This window comes from Rhineura floridana, chromosome 1 (assembly GCF_030035675.1).
Source record: "Rhineura floridana isolate rRhiFlo1 chromosome 1, rRhiFlo1.hap2, whole genome shotgun sequence".
In the NCBI taxonomy this organism is placed as follows: Eukaryota; Metazoa; Chordata; class Lepidosauria; order Squamata; family Rhineuridae; genus Rhineura; species Rhineura floridana.
Genome location: NC_084480.1, coordinates 230,027,215 through 230,047,070, shown reverse-complemented (window position 1 = coordinate 230,047,070; position 19,856 = coordinate 230,027,215). Strand labels below are relative to the sequence as shown.

The following is a 19,856-nucleotide window of genomic DNA, read 5'->3' as shown; positions in this document are numbered from 1 at the left end:
CCAAGGAGTCGATAGGGCATCCATTGCTTCAGCTTTGGGAGAGGGCAATCTGCAGAAGAACCTTTTGAGTTGATGATTCTCCTGGGAGACAAAAAGGTCCACTAGTGGTTGCCCTAGGTGAGATCTGATTTGATGAAATACCATGCAGTTCAGCATCCATTCTCCTGGGTCTTTTGTTTTGCAACTCAACCAGTCAGCTTGGATGTTTGAGGAGCTACTGCTGTATACAGCAGCTAGGGAAGGTAGATGGTGTTCCGCCCAGTTCAGGAGGAGGCAAGTCTCTGCTGCAGCTCCACCGACCTCGTCTCTCCTTCCTTGTTGATGTGTGCTTTCACAGTATTGTTATCAGTTCTGATAAACACATGGGAGAGGTGGTGGTGCGGTACAAAGAACTGCAGAGCCAGATGTGCTGCCCTGTGCTTGAGAAAGTTATTACTGTTCCTTGTGTCGGCTGGAGACCAGTGACCTTGGACAAAGCGGCCTGGGCAATGGGCACCCCACCCCAGAAGACTGGCATCTATAGTGATGGAAACCTGTGTTGGATCTCTGAAAGGACAGCCTTCCTGTAGATGTTGAAGGCTAGTTACAGATCTTTCTGGAGGCCTTGGGAAATACAAATCTGGATGTCATTCAGCAGCAATGGCATTGTGAAAGGGTAGGATAGCTCATTGTAACTTGCGAGAATGGTGCTTGGAGATAAGAGGCATGTTCTGTGGAAGTATGGGATTGCCTATGGTTAGAACAATTAGCGTGCACCCACAACTGTATAGGAGGCCTGGAGTGCGATGAGGAAGGCATGCCAGGGTCTGCAGAAGCATGACGCACATTGTGCTGTGGTTCATAAGCAGCAGGAGGGGGAGAGGCGGCCCTTAACTCTGCTGATAATTCTCCCATTAAGGCTTCTTTAATTTGCCTCAATATGTTGGCACTAAGGAGGAATTCTTGGCCAGCGTCATCAGAGCCCCAAGTATGGGATGGAGGCTGACTGACTTGGGATAAGGCTGGAGGGGAAGGCTCTGGAAACCCCAGAAACTCTTCCTCTGCCAAGATACGAGGAGATGGAGCCCACTGCTGATAAAGTTGATCCCCTGTATCGCCATGGCAGTAGAAAAGGGACCCCTCACTTTTGTTGCTTCGCGACTGTGAGGTGCAGGAAGATACTTGCTGTTCATGGCGAGAGGTCGGTGGCTCCCTGATGCACTGCTTTTTTGGCCCCAGGGCTTTGTTTAGCCATGGGGGGGGCTCCAGATGTCTGCGCTTCTGCTTGGCCTTGCGGGCTGCAGGGAGAATGGGACCTGTAGATGCCTCTGGATGCCATTTCAGCAGTCCCACTGAGGTAAAGGAGGCAAGAGGAGTGCAACACACACACTCAACATGAAGGCGCAGTGGACTCAGGTTAAAATAATTTGTTGTAAACGAAGGGGAGATACGATGGCTTTGTTCTCCCCACCCTTCTCACTGATAAGGCCTGAGATGGGATTAGAAAGCAGAGAAAGGAAAAAAGGGCAGGAAAAACAGAGAACTTTTTTTTAAAAAAGGAAGAAACAGTCACCAGAGCAGTATAGCGGGAGAGAGAGGGCTTTAAAGGCACAACGATAGATAATAAGAAAACCTGAGGTAAAAAGGGGAGCAAAGACAGAATGCAACCAGTTTGATGGAGGCAGGAAAGCGAACTGAGGAATGCTGGGAGCGACCTACTTCCCTCAACTTGTCTTTCCTGCCTGCGACCACAAGGTGGAGCTATAACTCAAGCTAATGAGTTTCACCAGCAACACAAGAAGTTAAATAACATGAGGGACAAGATAGAACCTTGTGGGACACCACAGGAAAGCTCCCATGATGTCGAACAGCAGTCTCCCATAATTACTTCCCAAAAATATCCCCGGAGGTAGGAGCAGAAGCACTGATGCACAGTGCCCCCAACTCATATCTCCATGAACCACTCCAGAAGGTTACCATGGCAATGGTATCAAAAGCTACCAAGAGATCCAGAAGAACGAGCAGGGTTGCACTCCCCCCCAGCTCTCTCCGGACAAATGTCACCAACCAGGGCAGTTTCAGTGCCATAACCGGGCATAAAGCCAGACTCAAATGAATCCATATATTCAGTCTCCCCTAAGCATTCTTGAAGCTGGACTCTCATCACCTTCTTGAGCACCTTGCCCAAAAAGGGAATATTTTCCATTGGGCAAGAGAAGTTTAACACTTCTGGGCTGAAGGAGGGGAAGGTACTTTAACCTCCTCCAGTGAAGAATTGATCATTTCATGGACCCACCCAGTCAACCGCCTACAGCTAGCTCTAAGTAGCCAAGATGGGTATGGGTCAAGGAAGCAAGTGGTCAGGCACACTTCTTCAAGCAGCTTGGCCACATGCTCAGCCTCCAATAATTGAAACTGATCCAGTACAGGTGTAACAAACATGGCAGTGAATGCTTCCATGGGATTTGCTCTAACTGTGGCATCCAACTCTGTCCAAATCAGAGCTATGTTTGTCCCTGAAGTGCTTCCCAAAGTTGTTACAGCCTTATAGTTGTTATTCAGTAATAGGCAAAAAACCTTGCAGTTTAAGAACATGCCTATAGCCAACAGATATTTCTATCAAACTTTGAAATTCAGGGAAATTGGGCAGCTATAGTGAATGCACCAGGGGATCAGGGGACCTGACCTCCTCTCTGAGATATTGTACTGCCCTACAAAGTTGTCAAAATGCTAACACAATTTGGGTGGGTATTCACAGTCCAAACCACTTCCTGTAGAAGAATTTGGTAACATGTGCCTCTGAGCATATGGTGAGTGGTGGCAACACCTGCCATCTCCAAAGATGGAGAATGACGTTTTTGTATGTTTGTTGGTGTTCTTACTACTTTGCTTCTTTTCTGTGTTACTACTGTTTCTACAGAGAATCTAACCTAGAAAATTATATTTCTCTCATTATTCATCCCAAAAATCTGTGTCAAATTTATTTTTATTAATTTCAAAGCCTTTTTACTGGTCAAGGTCATATGATGGTGAAGACAGCCTTTTGTGTTTCAAACTGGAGATTATGCTCTATTTTGGGTGCATTAACAGTTGAATCTGAAATTGCAGTTTGATGTAAAATCAGACTGATTATAATACGTTGCTACTTAAGCAATGACTCTAGCTGTTGAAAAAAACAAACTTGGCCTGCCCAAGATGCATGTTTTCAGCCTGCTATGGTTAAATTACTCCACTTAAGGAAAGGTGGGCATGGTCAATTAAAAACATACAGCAAACCTAGAATTTTGCTAGAATATATTTCACCTCCCACGGTTTTATCTTGTGCAAACTGAGATTCCTCATGTCCATTGGAAACTATTCTGCAGAACAGTCAGTGCCATTATTCCATAATTGTTTTTGGAGCTTTTTTTTTAGTGTTGCAAAGTGTTGCTGTACTGCACATATTCACAGAAACAGAAGCAAAAGAGAATGATTTACTATAGGAAATGTCACTAAAATTGCAAAGTAAATCAAACATATTTAAAGTGACTATCTGAACTATATCACTGTTTTAATATTGTTGCTTCCTCCCTGCTAAAACAAGATCTGCACAGAACATCTCTTGTTGCTCTTATTTGGGCTCATTGCAGGTGTTGCCAAGCCTCACCATATGCTCAGAGGGGCATGTTACCAAATTCGTCCAAGCTACACAGGAAGTGGATTGGACTGTGTAAGACCAACCCAAATTGTGCTTGTATTTTTTCAAATTTGTAGGCAGTCCAATATCTCAGAGAGGAGATCAGGTCGCCTGCTCCCCTGGTACATTCACTATAGCTGCCCAATTTCCCTGCTTTTTAAAGTTGGATAGAAATATTTGTTAGCTATAGCTACATTCTTAAACAGCAAGGTTTTTGGCCTATTAGTGAATTTATCTGCTTTTTAATCTGGGAGGTAAGAAATGGGATCCTGTGCAAGTTTGCGCCAAATGGATCAATCATTTGTATGCTTATTCAGTTCAGTGGGATATACCCCCATGCAATCATGCTTAGGATAGGTGAAACTGACCATGGGGATGGAGGCCTGGAATGGGCAGGGGAGGAGGGAAAAAAGAGGGAAGAAGGGAGGAGGAAGGGAGAGGAGAGGGGAAGGTGGGGAAAGACAGGTCTGATCATTTGCATGCTTGAGTTCAATGGGATTTACTCCTGTGCAATCATGGCTAGGATAGGTAAAACTGACCATGGGGGAGGAGGGGAGAGGAAGAAGGAGGAGGGGAAGAGGGGATTGGAAGGGGATGGGGGAGGGAAGGGGCAAGAGGAAGGGGATAGGAGGGGGGAGGAGGAGGGAAGGACAAGTTTGATTATTTGTATGCTTTTTGAGTTCAGCGGGATTTACTCCTGTGCAATCATGCTTAGGATAGGTGAAACTGACCTGGGGAAGGGGCAGGGAGGGGAGGAGGAAGGCAGGAATGGGAGGGGGAAGGAGAAGGGGAGGAGATTGGATGGGTGGGCACTAGGTAGAGGGGAAGCCCCTTTCCTTTCTAAAAGGAAAACATTGTGAACAGTATCATTCGTTTCACGGTTTCTCCCACCTTTTTATTCTACAGTAGGCACATGTAGCCTCTCACCCAAATTTAAACCAAAGCTGTCCCTGGCCACATACACATCAGACCTTTATTTCCCTTTAGATAGTCATGGCTTCTCTCAAAGAATCCTGGGAAGTGTAGTTACTGAAGTGTGCTCAGAGTTGCTAGGAGATGCCCTGTTATCCTCACAGAGCTTCAATCAGAGTGGTCAACTGTTAAACCAGTCTGGCCACTGGAGAATAAGGGCAATAAGAGATAGTGGAATAATTCCACTTTCAGGGGAATAAGAGTCTGCTCTCATTACGCTTCACAAACTACACTTCCCAGGATTCTTTGGGGGAAAGCCATGACTGTCTAAAGTGAAGTAAAGGTCTGGTGTGGGTATGGCCCCGATTAGGCAAGCCAAGCAGCTGTGAGTCTGGCTTTTAGAACACTGACAGTTGGTTCTTACTGTGCATGCCCAACCTTAACATTGAATATCAGCCAGGCATTTTTTAAAACTTTTAAACTGCAGAAGATGAAGGTCAGATTATGGGGCAAGGTCAGTAATAGGATTACAGGTACTCTGTGAACTGTTGATGTGTGAGCGTTGTTGCGTGACAGCGCACGTTACTTTGGAGTTAAGTTGAGCAAGAAACTTCACAGAGGCTTGAGAAAGTTTTAAGAGTCTTTACTAAGACATTACGGCCAAAGGCATAGTTGAATAGATACAAGTAGAGTTTCTCCCCCCCTTCATGGAGAAGCTCTTAGTTCAGAGACAAGACACAGACAGCAGAAGAAGGAACCAGCAGCAGGCTGTTACAACTTCCCCAGCTGTCATCTCCCGTTACCATGACAACCTGTCTGGCCTTGGATGTCTGCTCTCTCAGGCCAGGCATAGCTGATAACACAGCTACTCTCCCATACATCTTGAAACATTTCAGACTTGATGAAAAAACACATTGGTAGTACGGCCTAGTAAGCCAAATGGCTGATTTTTAATGAATTTCAACAGATTATGAGAACTCTGACAGAAAAAAGTCCAAAAGAGTCTGTTTTCTCTCTCTTTTTACACTTTGAACTCTTGATTCTCTCTCACTGTTTTGTGTATCACCATGAAAATTTAGATGGTTGTGAAGCAAGAGTTTCTGAGTTCCGGACTACAAGTTTAATAAGGTTTTGTTTTGAAATGAGTTTATGGGAAGCAGCAGAATGGTATGGGGATATTTTCAATTTAACATTGTGGAATGTGAAATGCACATATATAAATATGATATGCCTCAAGCCCTTGTCTTTGTTCTTCTGGGTTGATCACTCAAGTGGTGGTTAGAGATGCCTTTTGTTTAATTGTTGATGCTAGATTATGATTTGTGATTTAGGAACCAAGACATATTTAAACACGTGTTTGGCATTTGATTATGTTAAATAAAGCATTGAAAAACATTTTGAGTATATCCTTCTTGAGTCAATCAGTGAACTTTTTGGAGCCTTAAGATGGTAAAGAAAAGCTGTAGTTTAAGTTTTAGGTGTTCATAAGAACATAAGAACATAAGAAGAGCCTGCTGGATCAGGCCAGTGGCCCATCTAGTCCAGCATCCTGTTCTCACAGTGGCCAACCAGGTGCCTGGGGGAAGCCCGCAAGCAGGACCCGAGTGCAAGAACACTCTCCCCTCCTGAGGCTTCCGGCAACTGGTTTTCAGAAGCATGCTGCCTCTGACTAGGGTGGCAGAGCACAGCCATCATGGCTAGTAGCCATTGATAGCCCTGTCCTCCATGAATTTGTCTAATCTTCTTTTAAAGCCATCCAAGCTGGTGGCCGTTACTGCATCTTGTGGGAGCAAATTCCATAGTTTAACTATGCACTGAGTAAAGAAGTACTTCCTTTTGTCTGTCCTGAATCTTCCAACATTCAGCTTCTTTGAACGTCCACGAGTTCTAGTATTATGAGAGAGGGAGAAGAACTTTTCTCTATCCACTTTCTCAATGCCATGCATAATTTTATACACTTCTATCATGTCTCCTCTGACCCGCCTTTTCTCTAAACTAAAAAGCCCCAAATGCTGCAACCTTTCCTCGTAAGGGAGTCGCTCCATCCCCTTGATCATTCTGGTTGCCCTCTTCTGAACCTTTTCCAACTCTATAATATCCTTTTTGAGATGAGGCGACCAGAACTGTACACAGTATTCCAAATGCGGCCGCACCATAGATTTATACAACGGCATTATGATATCGGCTGTTTTATTTTCAATACCTTTCCTAATTATCGCTAGCATGGAATTTGCCTTTTTCACAGCTGCCGCACACTGGGTCGATATTTTCATCGTGCTGTCCACTACAACCCCGAGGTCTCTCTCCTGGTCGGTCACCGCCAGTTCAGACCCCATGAGCGTATATGTGAAATTCAGATTTTTTGCTCCAATATGCATAATTTTACACTTGTTTATATTGAATTGCATTTGCCATTTTTCTGCCCATTCACTCAGTTTGGAGAGGTCTTTTTGGAGCTCTTCACAATTCCTTTTTGTTTTAACAACCCTGAACAATTTAGTGTCGTCAGCAAACTTGGCCACTTCACTGCTCACCCCTAATTCTAGGTCATTAATGAACAAGTTGAAAAGTACAGGTCCCAATACCGATCCTTGAGGGACTCCACTTTCTACAGCCCTCCATTGGGAGAACTGTCCGTTGATTCCTACTCTCTGCTTTCTGCTTCTTAACCAATTCCTTATCCACAAGAGGACCTCTCCTCTTATTCCATGACTGCTAAGCTTCCTCAGAAGCCTTTGGTGAGGTACCTTGTCAAACGCTTTTTGAAAGTCTAAGTACACTATGTCCACTGGATCACCTCTATCTATATGCTTGTTGACACTCTCAAAGAATTCTAATAGGTTACTGAGACAGGACATTCCCTTGTAGAAGCCATGCTGGCTCTGCTTCAGCAAGGCTTGTTCTTCTATGTGCTTAGTTAATCTAGATTTAATCATACTTTCTACCAGTTTTCCAGGGACAGAAGTTAAGCTAACTGGCCTGTAATTTCCGGGATCCCCTCTGGATCCCTTTTTGAAGATTGGCGTTACATTTGCCACTTTCCAGTCCTCAGGCACGGAGGAGGACCCAAGGGACAAGTTACATATTTTAGTTAGCAGATCAGCAATTTCACCTTTGAGTTCTTTGAGAACTCTCGGGTGGATGCCATCCGGGCCCGGTGATTTGTCAGTTTTTATATTGTCCATTAAGCTTAGAACTTCCTCTCTCGTTACCACTATTTGTCTTAGTTCCTCAGAATCCCTTCCTGCAAATGTTAGTTCAGGTTCAGGGATCTGCCCTATATCTTCCACTGTGAAGACAGATGCAAAGAATTCATTTAGCTTCTCTGCAATCTCCTTATCGTTCTTTAGTACACCTTTGACTCTCTTATCATCCAAGGGTCCAATTGTCTCCTTAGATGGTCTCCTGCTTTGAATGTATTTATAGAATTTTTTGTTGTTGGTTTTTATGTTCTTAGCAATGTGCTCCTCAAATTCTTTTTTAGCATCCCTTATTGTCTTCTTGCATTTCTTTTGCCAGAGTTTGTGTTCTTTTTTATTTTCTTCATTCAGACAAGACTTCCATTTTCTGAAGGAAGACTTTTTGCCTCTAAGAGCTTCCTTGACTTTGCTCGTTAACCATGCTGGCATCTTCTTGGCCCTGGCGGTACCTTTTCTGATCTGCGGTATGCACTCCAGTTGAGCTTCTAATAGAGTGTTTTTAAACAACTTCCAAGCATTTTCGAGTGATGTGACCCTCTGGACTTTGTTTTTCAGCTTTCTTTTTACCAATCCCCTCATTTTTGTGAAGTTTCCTCTTTTGAAGTCAAATGTGACCGTGTTGGATTTTCTTGGCAATTGGCCAGTTACATGTATGTTTAATTTAATAGCACTGTGGTCACTGCTCCCAATCGGTTCAACAACACTTACATCTCGCACCAGGTCCCGGTCCCCACTGAGGATTAAGTCCAGGGTTGCCGTCCCTCTGGTCGGTTCCATGACCAACTGATCTAGGGAATAGTCATTTAGAATATCTAGAAACTTTGCTTCTTTGTCATGACTGGAACACATGCAGCCAGTCTATGTCCGGGTAGTTGAAGTCACCCATTACTACCACATTTCCTAGTTTGGATGCTTCCTCAATTTCATATCTCATCTCAAGGTCTCCCTGAGCATTTTGATCAGGGGGACGATAGATCGTTCCCAGTATTAAGTCCCTCCTGGGGCACGGTATCACCACCCACAACGATTCTGTGGAGGTGTCTGCCTCTTTTGGGGTTTTGAGCTTGCTGGATTCAATGCCTTCTTTCACGTATAGAGCGACTCCGCCACCAATACGTCCTTCCCTGTCCTTCCGATATAGTTTATATCCAGGGATAACCGTATCCCACTGGTTTTCTCCATTCCACCAGGTCTCGGTTATGCTCACTATATCAGTGCTCTTCTCTAAGACCAAGCACTCCAGTTCTCCCATCTTGGTTCGGAGGCTCCTAGCATTAGCGTACAGGCACTTGTAAGCAGTGTCTCTCTTCAAGTGTCTTTGGCACTTGTGGTTAGGCCTGTGGTAATTTTGCTCTTCTGATTGGGGAAACTGTTCAGTGCAAATCTATGGCTATGCTTCTCTCTCTCGTCTCCCTCATCTGCTGGAGGGATGTAAACATTAATTTCAGCCAATTTGTTTGCTTTACTGATGTGAGTGGGGAAATGGATGGGGACCTTTGGCCCTCCCACAAGAATTAAGTGGAAAAGCTAAAAAAATTAGGCATAATTGGCAGAGAAGGCAGTGTACATGTTTGTCTGTGTATATGCACGCACGTACACATAGAATTGGTGTTATATGTGAAGCAGCATTCAGCTCTGGTTTTTAATCTATTTGTAACAATGTGAGATTTCAAGTTTCCTCTTTGTTTTCTATGCTTTTAAAAGTCACTCACTTTTTCTTCTCTTTCTAGTAGTTTCAGAGAGTCTTTTACTTGCTTAAATTGGTAGTAAAACCTCAATAAAGCCAGGAGGGGTCATTGCATGGTAACTCATAAATCCAACCACATTTGCAAAGTATGGAAAAACTTTTTATTTATTATTTATTTAAGGCATTTATATACCAATTTTCAGGTGGACCTCACAAAGTGGTTGACAAAAAACGATTACAGTATTTATTATCTATTTTTAAGCTACAATAAAGTGAACAAGACAGCTTGTTAATGAAGCTGTTACTACTTCTTCTCACTCCCCTCAGGGCAAGATAGCTCTCCTGCAGATGCCCTTGTGGTGAGTTTGGGAAAAAAAGGAGGGGGCACACTGCAAATGAATGATGACAATTCCTCAAATTCTTCTTCTCCTCTCTCCTCAGAGCACTCATTTTGCACTCTAATTTGTTTAAGCTTTGTCGTGGAGCGAAAGGATGTTAATAGAAATATATAATGTGTGCATCTGTGGGTGAGTGTGTGAACAGGGTGTATATGTGTGAATGGATGGATGTGTGTCAACAGAGTATGGTTGTGGCTTTGGCCCTGCCCATTGCTACCATGTGAACCCCAGAAGGTTACCCACAAAGGAATGCAGTTTAGACTGAAAAAGGTTGCTCACCACTGATCTACTTATCACAGTTACTCAGCTAATTTGCTTTTCCAAGGAAAAGTGACCAGTCTGAGGCACATACACATAACAACAGCCTGAATCGAACCATATAATCCCTATCAAAAATTACACTGTTCAATGCTTCAGGAGTCAACAACTTATGTTTTCTATTACAATGGTTCCAGAACTTTTTTCTCTATGGACCACATGAAAATTGCTGAGGGTCTTGGCAAACCATTTAATGATTTTTGTGCTTGTTGTAGCCATTGTAATGTGTTGTGCTAGATGCTGTATGATTTTTAATTGTATTTTGATTGCTTTTTTATTTTTTATAGAATTCAAAGTGTAATACAATAAAATACAAAAGAAATAAAAAAAACAATTTAATGTGACGGATGTGCTGTCTCCAGTCTTCAACCACAAATCCACAAACATGTCATAGACCATCTGAATGAAGCTTGCGGACCAGTGGTGATATACAGACTACCATTTGGAAACCCCTAATCTACTACATTTATGTCCTGCTTTCTTACAAGAAGCTCAATCTGGTTTACATAGTTCTTCCATCACCTCATTTTCTCTTCACAACAAACCAGCAAGGCAGGCTAAACCAAAGGTTATCAAGTCAGCTTTATGGTTGTGTGCAGAGCTGAACTCGACTTCACTGATCCTAGTCCAATATACTAACCACTATGCTCACGGCCAGAGTTCGATTCCAACGGAAGGAGGAAGTCGAATCTCCGGTAAAAGGGGTCGAGGTCCATGTGATGTTCCTATATTAATGTATATATGGTAAGTGTTGTTGTTTTAGAAGATACATGGTAAGTGGAGTGAAAGAGGAGGGGGAGTGAATGGGCAGTAGAATGCGAGATGATTGGCTGAGTGTTTAAAATGGCTGAATGTATAAAAGGAAGAGTGAGAGTGGAATCGGGGAGGGAGAAGAGAAAGAGTGGATTGCTTGGTGGGGTTTGAGAGAGTTGTTTGCCAGGAGAGCGTGAAGAAGGAGGGAGGTGGAGTTCAGATTAGTATTGAGTAAAACCATATGCTTATGTGCCTTAAGAAGAAATCTTGTTAATCTTGTTAGCTTTGTTATCTTTAATAAATACTTAATTTGGTTTACCAAAGGCCTGATCCTTGGCTGGGGTTTCACAGACCACAAGGGAGGGTAAGGTAATGACCAAGGCTGAAGGGGAACTGTAACAAATGGTGGCAGCGGTGAAGAGAATAACAATACCAGTATTCAGAGTCTCTGGGAATACTAGTATTGGGACGTTACTGGTGGTTGCCTAGCAGGGGGATCTGTTGAGATCTGTGCTAGAGCGGGGAGAGAAACCATAAGAGAGAGCGGTCCGGACTGGTGGAGTCCCTGGTGGTGCCTAGAGACAGGCAGTAACCACGAGTAGGTAGGAACCTGACAGGGAGAGCCAGGGAAGGACACATCACATTCCACTCAGCCTTCCATCCATCCGTGGTCGGTAAAATGAGTACCCGGCATATGCTGGGGGGTAAAGAAAGGCCGGGGAACTGGCAATCCCACCCCATATATACGGTCTGCCTAGTAAACATCGCAAGACGTCACCCTAAGAGTTGGAAACGACTCGCACTACAAGTGCGGGGACACCTTTACCTTTTTTTTATGCCACAATAGCTCTTTCTTAAAGCTATAGTTCCCATAACATCTACTTGGGAGTAAGCTCCAATGCCCACAATGGGGCTTACTTCTGAGTAAACACATATAGGACTGTGGTGTGGAACAACCATCAGAGAAACACAATTCAGAGGATTCCAAACTTTTCATTTCAATTTTGTAGATTTTTTAAATTTTACCTTTTTTCTTTGGACTGCTTTTCCAGGCCTCAAGGAGTCGAGGTTCAGTTGTGCATGAATACGTTTCATGTGTTCCAAGCAGGTTTCTATGAGGTTGGCTGTAATGAAAAATACATTCTATCAGCAAACCTGTCTACATTTAAAAATATTTGCAAAATGTGCAATTATGACATCAGGTATTCTATTTTTAACCAATGAGTCACTTTTTAAATATTAATTAAAGCTCTTTATATTATTTAAACTGAATTATCCAGGGGGAAAAAAGTATTCAGGTGACATACTGCATGCAAAATGACAAGCTTAAGTACCCAAAGCTTAATTAACATTTGAAGTTACTACATTTGCATTTAACTAAGCAATAATTCTTCCTTTTTTTTTTTTTTCAATAATTTTTATTCAGATTTTCATAAAACATACAAGACAAAATCATAAAACATTCAAAGACAAAAAACAAAATCAAAAATAGTTAAACAAAAAGAAAAAAAGAAAAAAAAAAACAAAAATAAAAAAATAAAGAGTAAAATATTGACTTCCCATTTGTCAAAGATCAAATCAGTTATAAGTCTATAATATATAACAATCCTGTCTCTTAAGTCATATTATAAAATCACTTTCCTCCAGTAGTTATCTTACTTAATCATCAAATCTCATAAACATTACTTTATTCTTTCCACAAAAAGTCAAAGAGAGGTTTCAATTCTTTAAGAAATATATCTATCAATTTTTTTTTCCAGATAAGCATATCGATTAATCCATCTCATTACTAATTATGATAATCTTATTGTCATAACCATAGTCAAAATAAACATTTCAATTAATCCATCACATCAGAATCTGTTAGGTTCAATAATTTCAGTAGCCATTGTTCTATTATCTCTATTAGTTCCATTTTCCATCTTCCATCTTCAGTAGTCTTGTTAAGTCCAGTAATTTCAATATCCAATCTTCCATTATCAGTATTCCATAATAATCTTGCTGTCAAAGCCATAGTCATATAGTAAGAGTCTGATGGGAATTACCTCTATCCCAAATATTTTCTTGCCATCCATTCTGAATAGGTTGCTGAAATACTGCTGTAAAATCATATCTCTGTTCTTTTTTTCAAAATACACTGGGTAGCAATAATTCTTCCTAATAGCGAACTCAATAACTCCATGCCAACAGAAATGGAGCCAGAGCAAAAGGGAGGTATCAGTACTCAGGGAATCCTGGAATTTGCAGAAGTATGGGGGGGAGTTAAAAAACAAATCAAATAGGGTGGGGGAACCTCTTCCCCACCAAAAAAAAAAGCAGTCCAATGAGGACTGAGCATGCTTGGTGACCAGCAGGAACTGTGAGATGCTGAATGTCAATTGGAAAACAAAAACTGAAAGAGTAAAGTTGTTTGCTATAGTCCATAACAGCTTATAGAATCCCAGAGAAAGGTATGACTAGCTTGCTGGACTCCTGCACAGATCTCCTGTTACATTGTGAGGATTTGAACAGTTTCTTACATGTCCCACTTGCTTTATCATTAGCTTATAGTTTAACTCAGTATCTTCATTATACAATTATTTCTTCTCAGAAGATTCAACAGTAGGATGGGATCTCATGCAACTCAAGGCCAAACTAGATGTGCCATTATTCACATCTTTAGTCCTGTCATGTAAGGGTTTTTTTTACTATGAAACGCATATCACCACACATCTGGCAAAGGACTAACAAAATGCCTTGGTTCTATAAACCTGGAAGTTATTAATAATAATAATAATAACACACACACACACAGAGAGAGAGAGAGAGAGAGAGAGAGAGAGAGAGAGAGAGAGAGAGAGACTATGTAACATATCACTCCTCTATTTTTCTACTGTCCGACTCCGACATAAATGGCAAATGTATATTATTTTTTCTACTGTCTGACTCCAACTCTGACTCCTTCATAAATGACAAATGTATATTAATGTATTAATATTAATAAATTAATATTAATATTAAAATATTAATGTTATTTTGAAGTCGGAGTCAGTACATTTCTACCGACTCCACCCAAAATTGCTTCTGACTCCGACTCAACAGCCCTGCTTATCAAATATTTCATCATACAAAAATGCCAGCATCACATATAAATAGGTGTACTACTCACGGTGTTGGATTTCATTCACACAGGAGTAAGGGGAAGGTGGTGGGTAGTTTTTGCCAGTTGCTCCTTGCAGCCTCCTGTAAAGCTACTCTGGATGGTAGGAAGAACCTCCAAGGTCAGCATGGGGAGGTTGTACAGGGGATCAGTGAAAATTGTTCCCCCCCATTCCTCCAATGGGGAACTTTGCTAGTTCCTGGTTCTCTCCATGAACAGAAGGAACCCTTCCATTTGCAGAGAGATAAATCTGGATCTAATCCATGACGAATACAAATAACTGCTTTGATGTTGTTCTTACTTGCTGGCAAGAAGAATTGCAATCCTCTGTTGTTGCTTAGACATAAATACTAGATCTTCCTGGTTGAACCTCAAAAATAAGTGCTATGGGAGAACTGTGAAATGCTTCTCCAAGTTTCTGAAGTGTTAAAATACATGCCAACATCCATCTTGCATTTTCCCACCAAGACTGTACTATCTAAATGCATGGTTTTCTGATCTGCAAGATTTCCCACATGGGATTTACTCAGAAGCATTCACAGATTCAAGGGCATTCAAAAAGCACCACTTGGCTGCTCTCACCACCTAAATCCCTATAGAGTGCTTATAAACAGGTTATACAGGGCAGAGAGAAGAGAAAGAACACTTAACATTATAAATGTGGATACATTCCAGACAAACTTTTTACATACAGAAAAACAAAGGAAGCTAATACATATTAATTCACAGTTTGTAAAAATGCATATGTTTGAACCAATACTATGCTATTTGAAAAGTGGTCCCAACTCGGGCAGACAAGTCTGTTTAGTGGTACCTAGAATGAGTACATGGCAAAATGGTAGCCAACTGTTTAATTTTGGTCCCATTTCTCTAGTAGTGTGCATAACTAGCAGGTTCCAATCCGACTGTCATCTTGCTCTGTGTTCATGGGCTTTGCATGTCACAGAAAGGAGACTGGGAACATTTGCCTTAAGTACGATGTGCAAAGCCATTTTAATGTAGATAACCAACCGTTTGTGTTTACTACACATCAACAACCACCTGACTGAAAATATGATGTAACATGACAGTAACTCACCTTCCAAAGCACATTTCTGGGCACTTTTACTGACAGCCAAGAGGGGAAGCAAAGCATTGGCAGCAACTTGTTTCAGCACATCCTGAGAGGATTTTCCTTCATAGCTCTACGAATAAAGCAACACTGGTCACCCCAATGAAAAAATAAAACATGCTGCAGAAATCTCCACATTAAATGTCTACAAATTTCATTTATACATTTTATTTATTTACTTAGCAGATTTCTAGACTGTTCCTCATCACACATAAATTCAAGATAAAATAATAAAATTCAATACTTTAAAACCTACAATTAATATAATAAAGCAGCACAGAAAAAAAACTGAAACATTCATTTAAAAAAGTCTGTACCACCAACATTAAGAAAAAAATATCACAGCGGTGAACAATATGAAACCAACAATAAAATTACATCCATTAAACAAGTATAAAGGCAACTAAACATTAGACAGTATCAAATTATTTCCTCCAAAGGCCTGGGAGAACAGATATGTATTCATATGGGGATGGAAGGTACCAAAAGGCAGGACCATCACAACAGAGAAGGTCCTCTTCTGCATCACTGCACAGTGGGCCAAGGGGGATGACAAGAAGAGCATTCCCCCCAAGCCAGCTGTCCAGGACAGTTGATATGAGAGGAAGTATTTCAGCAAATAATTGGGTCACAAGTTGTGCAGGGCTTTACAAGTCAGTACTAATCTTAAATTGGGCCTGGTAGCATCCATGTAGCCAGCACAGATCCCACAGAATACATGGCTACATGTGGATGCACCAGTCAATATGTTTAGCAGGGGTGGGATAGCATTCTGCAGTAGCTACAATTTCTAAACTTTCTTCAAAAGAAGCCCAACATAAAGTGTATTCAATAGATTAAATGCAAAGTTACAAGAGCATCCACCAACCACTCTGGCAAGGCTATCCTAATCAAGGAACAGCTGTAGCTGGTAATAAGCACTGATTTTCACCAAGGCCACCTGGATGTCAAGTGACAAGACTGGATCTAGTAGTACCCTGCAGACTACAAATCTGCTCTTTCAGGGGGAGTGAAACGCCATTCAGAATAGACTCTGCACAATATCCTGGACACAAGAACCACAGCAGTGCCTCAGTGTTGTCCTCATCCAAACCTGCCTCTTGTCATGTATTCCAAATCCTAATGTGCTATGTTAGGTGTTCCAGTTCTAATTACACTCTTGGCTCCCTTTCTTTAACATGACATATTAAGACAGTTTAGACGCACGCAGATGCTTCATAAGAACTCATTTGCAAGAATGTGGGTTGTGCTAAATTCCTCTGAAGTGTGTGGGGGAGACTATGTAACAAACACATGGATAGGCAAGGAGGGTGTCTCGGAATCTTTCCTCACACTTTCTCCCCTGAAATCTCTTATCCATAACCATGGTTTTAGCACCTCCTCTTTCCCATAGCTTAAAACTGCCTCTGCCACTTCCTTGCTTTATAGGAGTCTTATTAACATCCCACTTATAACACATGGGTCTTCCACATCTAGTTTGCCCCTCAGCAATATCTGCAAATTAATCTAGTTCCTCCTCAAAAGAGACTGGATTGATAGATTTCTTCTACTCTCAACGGCCTTTATTTTTATTCCTGCTGATAACTAGTCAGTGAAAAAGTGATGGCGAGTTAGCTTTTAGCCCTGACACCTATTGGTTCTTCAACATGGATGGTTTCAAACTATTGTTCCCCTTTTCAATATCTAAACCTCAGACCCTCTTTTGTCTCATTGTTCAATATATCTAGCTCTTCTATCAGTGCCGGCTTTGATTTTGCTACTCTAACTGCTTTCCCTACAATTATATACCTTTTTAAAAAGCAGCAACTGAAGTCAGCTGCTGCAATAGTGTTACCTGCCCTTTTCAGGAAACTTCTTTCACAGAGAAAGTTATTACCAAACTGTCAAACAGCCTGTCAGTAAGGGAGGCTATATTTTCATTCCTCCCTCAAATTCCCTTTTTGACCTCTGACTTCTCTGCCTGTTCTGCTCTCAATGCCACAGCGGGTAGGTTTGGCTCACATGCTCAGATGCCACAGCAGATACATTAGCCACAGCTCTCTGGCCAACCAAGTACTAAGGGGAACTTTAACATCAGATTTGAGTTCCAAGACACAGAAGATGAACTGCTGAAGCTTGCTTTATGTAACACAATCATACAGTAGTAATAAAAACAAGTTTTTCAGTGAGGCCTAAAAGCACTTGGGATCTAACAACCAGGATGGCCAAGAAAAGTGATCCTTTGGCAAAACCAGAAGGCAAGGCAAGTCCTCACATTCCTAATATTTATATCTGCATACTGTCTTGCCTGTTTGTTTCCTACTTGATCTTTCATCTATTACTCCTGCTGTATCTTGCCCTCCCTTACACTGGGCTGGTTTTGACATAATATTAATCTTATACAGTATGTGTTATATAGTTTCATATTACAAGAACAACTTGTAGCAAACTCTGGACTCACATACACTAACACCCTTTCTCATTGCAGCTGAGCTGTATGAATGTGGCAGCTTTCATTTCAGTTTTAGATTAATCACAGTTTGCCATGTTGTTAGGAGTGGCCATAGTTTGTCTGGGTTCTAACAATGCTTAGTTGAAACAAACTGACTTCTTTTTTTATTAAGTTGGCTTTTATTCATTCATTTTTATTTAAAAATATTTATAAGCTGATTTAAAGAGCATGCTTGTTTCAACTAAACATTGCTAAGATTAACTGCAGTTTGTCCAGGTTCAGACAAGATACTAAGTGGCAGTTAATTAAAAATGGAAGCTTTCACATTTGTCTTAATGCCCACACTGGGCTTGATGCTCATAAGGCTAAACCATGGTTTAGCATTACATCTGAATGTAGCCAATGTTTCTTCTACCAACCTGTTATTTTCTTCCTTGTTGTTGGGGGGGGGGAAGAGGGAAGGGAATTTTCACAAACTTGGAACATTATTCCTGCATATATGCTAATTCTATGTATACAGGGATTAGGATCACATCATCCCCATATGACATTTACCTGTGCAGTTTAATGCTTTCATAGGAGCCCAACATGTGCAGCTCTATCCATATAGCTTGTACACTGGCAAGTCTTGTCTGAAGGCAGAACATGTCTGATCCCTGACTGTAGATTAAGCATTTGCTCAGGCCTCTCCTCATCCTTCTTGCAGCTCTTTTCACTGATGTTCCTATTTTTATTTCTGCTCTCCTTTACTACTTTCTGTGCTAAATACAGCAGGGCCCCGCTTTTCGGTGGCCTGCTCTTCGGCGTTCTGCTAATATGGCGGCTTTCAATCAGTGTAAGGCCCCACTCATACGATGCTTGTTCCGCTTTTACGGCATTTTTTGGGCGTCGGGCACCATCCTATTGAATGAGTTCCACTTTTTGGCTGGTTTCGCTTTTAGACAGGGGTCTGGAATGTAACCCGCCATATGAGTGGGGCCCTACTGTACATTTATTTTCCTTCTTGAGTTTCTCCTTTGAAAATTGAATTTTTTTGTTAAGTGAAACTTATATATTCTCTTCTGACACCCTTCCCATGCTATTCGATCTATTGTTCTTTCCTCCTTTCCTGTCTGAATCACAGGTTTTCTACTCTCTTCCTCTCTGAATTTCAGGCTATCAATTTAATCTTTGAGGCTCTATTTGAGATACCTGTGCCAGACATTTTTTTTGAGAGATTTTGTGTTTTCTCTGGAAATATGAATTATGAAACATATTGAGGAATCTGATAAGCAATTTGTAAGGCGATTTGAGAGTTTATAATGATATCCCATTTTGCAGTTTTATTTTAATTTTGTTTGTTTTAATACTTTAATTAATACTTAATTGTTTTATATATGTAAAAATAACAAATATATGAAAAAACCTTCTTGCACCAATCATCTTGATATGTTGTTATTCACTATCTGACCACTTGAAAAATGCAAACAAAGAAAGAGGGCAACATGGAACAATGGAAGAATGCACAGAGGGCAGTCAAACAATTTTACATGCAAATCTCAACTAGCAAAATGCAAGCAGCCAGTAATACCTAGATAAAAATATGCATTCACAATAAAATACACTGATCCAGACCTGCTGGAACTAGAATACTAATTCCCATTAAAATAATGTCCTCCTCCAACATGATGAAGGTTTTCATTAGACTGAACATGGCACATGCAGAATGGGTTATTATAGAGGAGGCTATTTTAGCTTTATTTAGACTGAACCAGATCATATTAATGGAAAGGAATCAGAAGAAGAACAGGCTTGAGGCCATAGCCAATTGATGAATATAACATCTTAAGTGAGACTCGCTTATCTTTTGACTTATATTTAGTCCTAGACAGCAATGTCTAGTAGATTTTTCAAACCTATACTTGAGCATTAGAAGTAATATTTTCACCAGCGTCATCATCTGCTGAAAAACTAAATGCAAGAATAAAATGCTCAAAAGAAATGGGTTAGAAGCTCAATCTATTTGGGCACTGAGGGTGGGGGTGAGATAATATATGGACACAGAACTATAGACAGTAGACCTGGTAAAAAGGAGATGAGGAAGTCCTTCAATATTTATTACTATCCATAGCTTAAGAGGAAGATTTAGATGGCAGTAATCAAATAAAAAAGAATGTATACAGTGAAATGGAGTTTCCTAGAAGATATTGATCAGCAATGCACAAGAGGATATTTTACCAGGATCTCAAGGGGAAAAAAAGAACACTTATGAA

The 19,856-nt window shown here is 41.1% G+C and overlaps 1 protein-coding gene across 3 annotated transcripts in view; it reads right to left on the bottom strand.

Annotated features, from left to right (window-relative positions):
• The window catches only part of RTTN (rotatin), a 202,479-nt gene that overhangs the window by 37,211 nt on the left and 145,412 nt on the right, over nucleotides 1-19,856 (bottom strand). For all 3 annotated transcript variants that reach the window (XM_061594628.1, XM_061594647.1, XM_061594639.1), the window contains exons 41-42: nucleotides 15,141-15,246; nucleotides 11,950-12,047 (exon numbers count right to left, since the gene is read on the bottom strand). In XM_061594628.1, coding sequence (XP_061450612.1) covers nucleotides 11,950-12,047; nucleotides 15,141-15,246 — 204 coding nt within the window. The remainder of the gene's footprint in view (nucleotides 1-11,949; nucleotides 12,048-15,140; nucleotides 15,247-19,856) is intronic.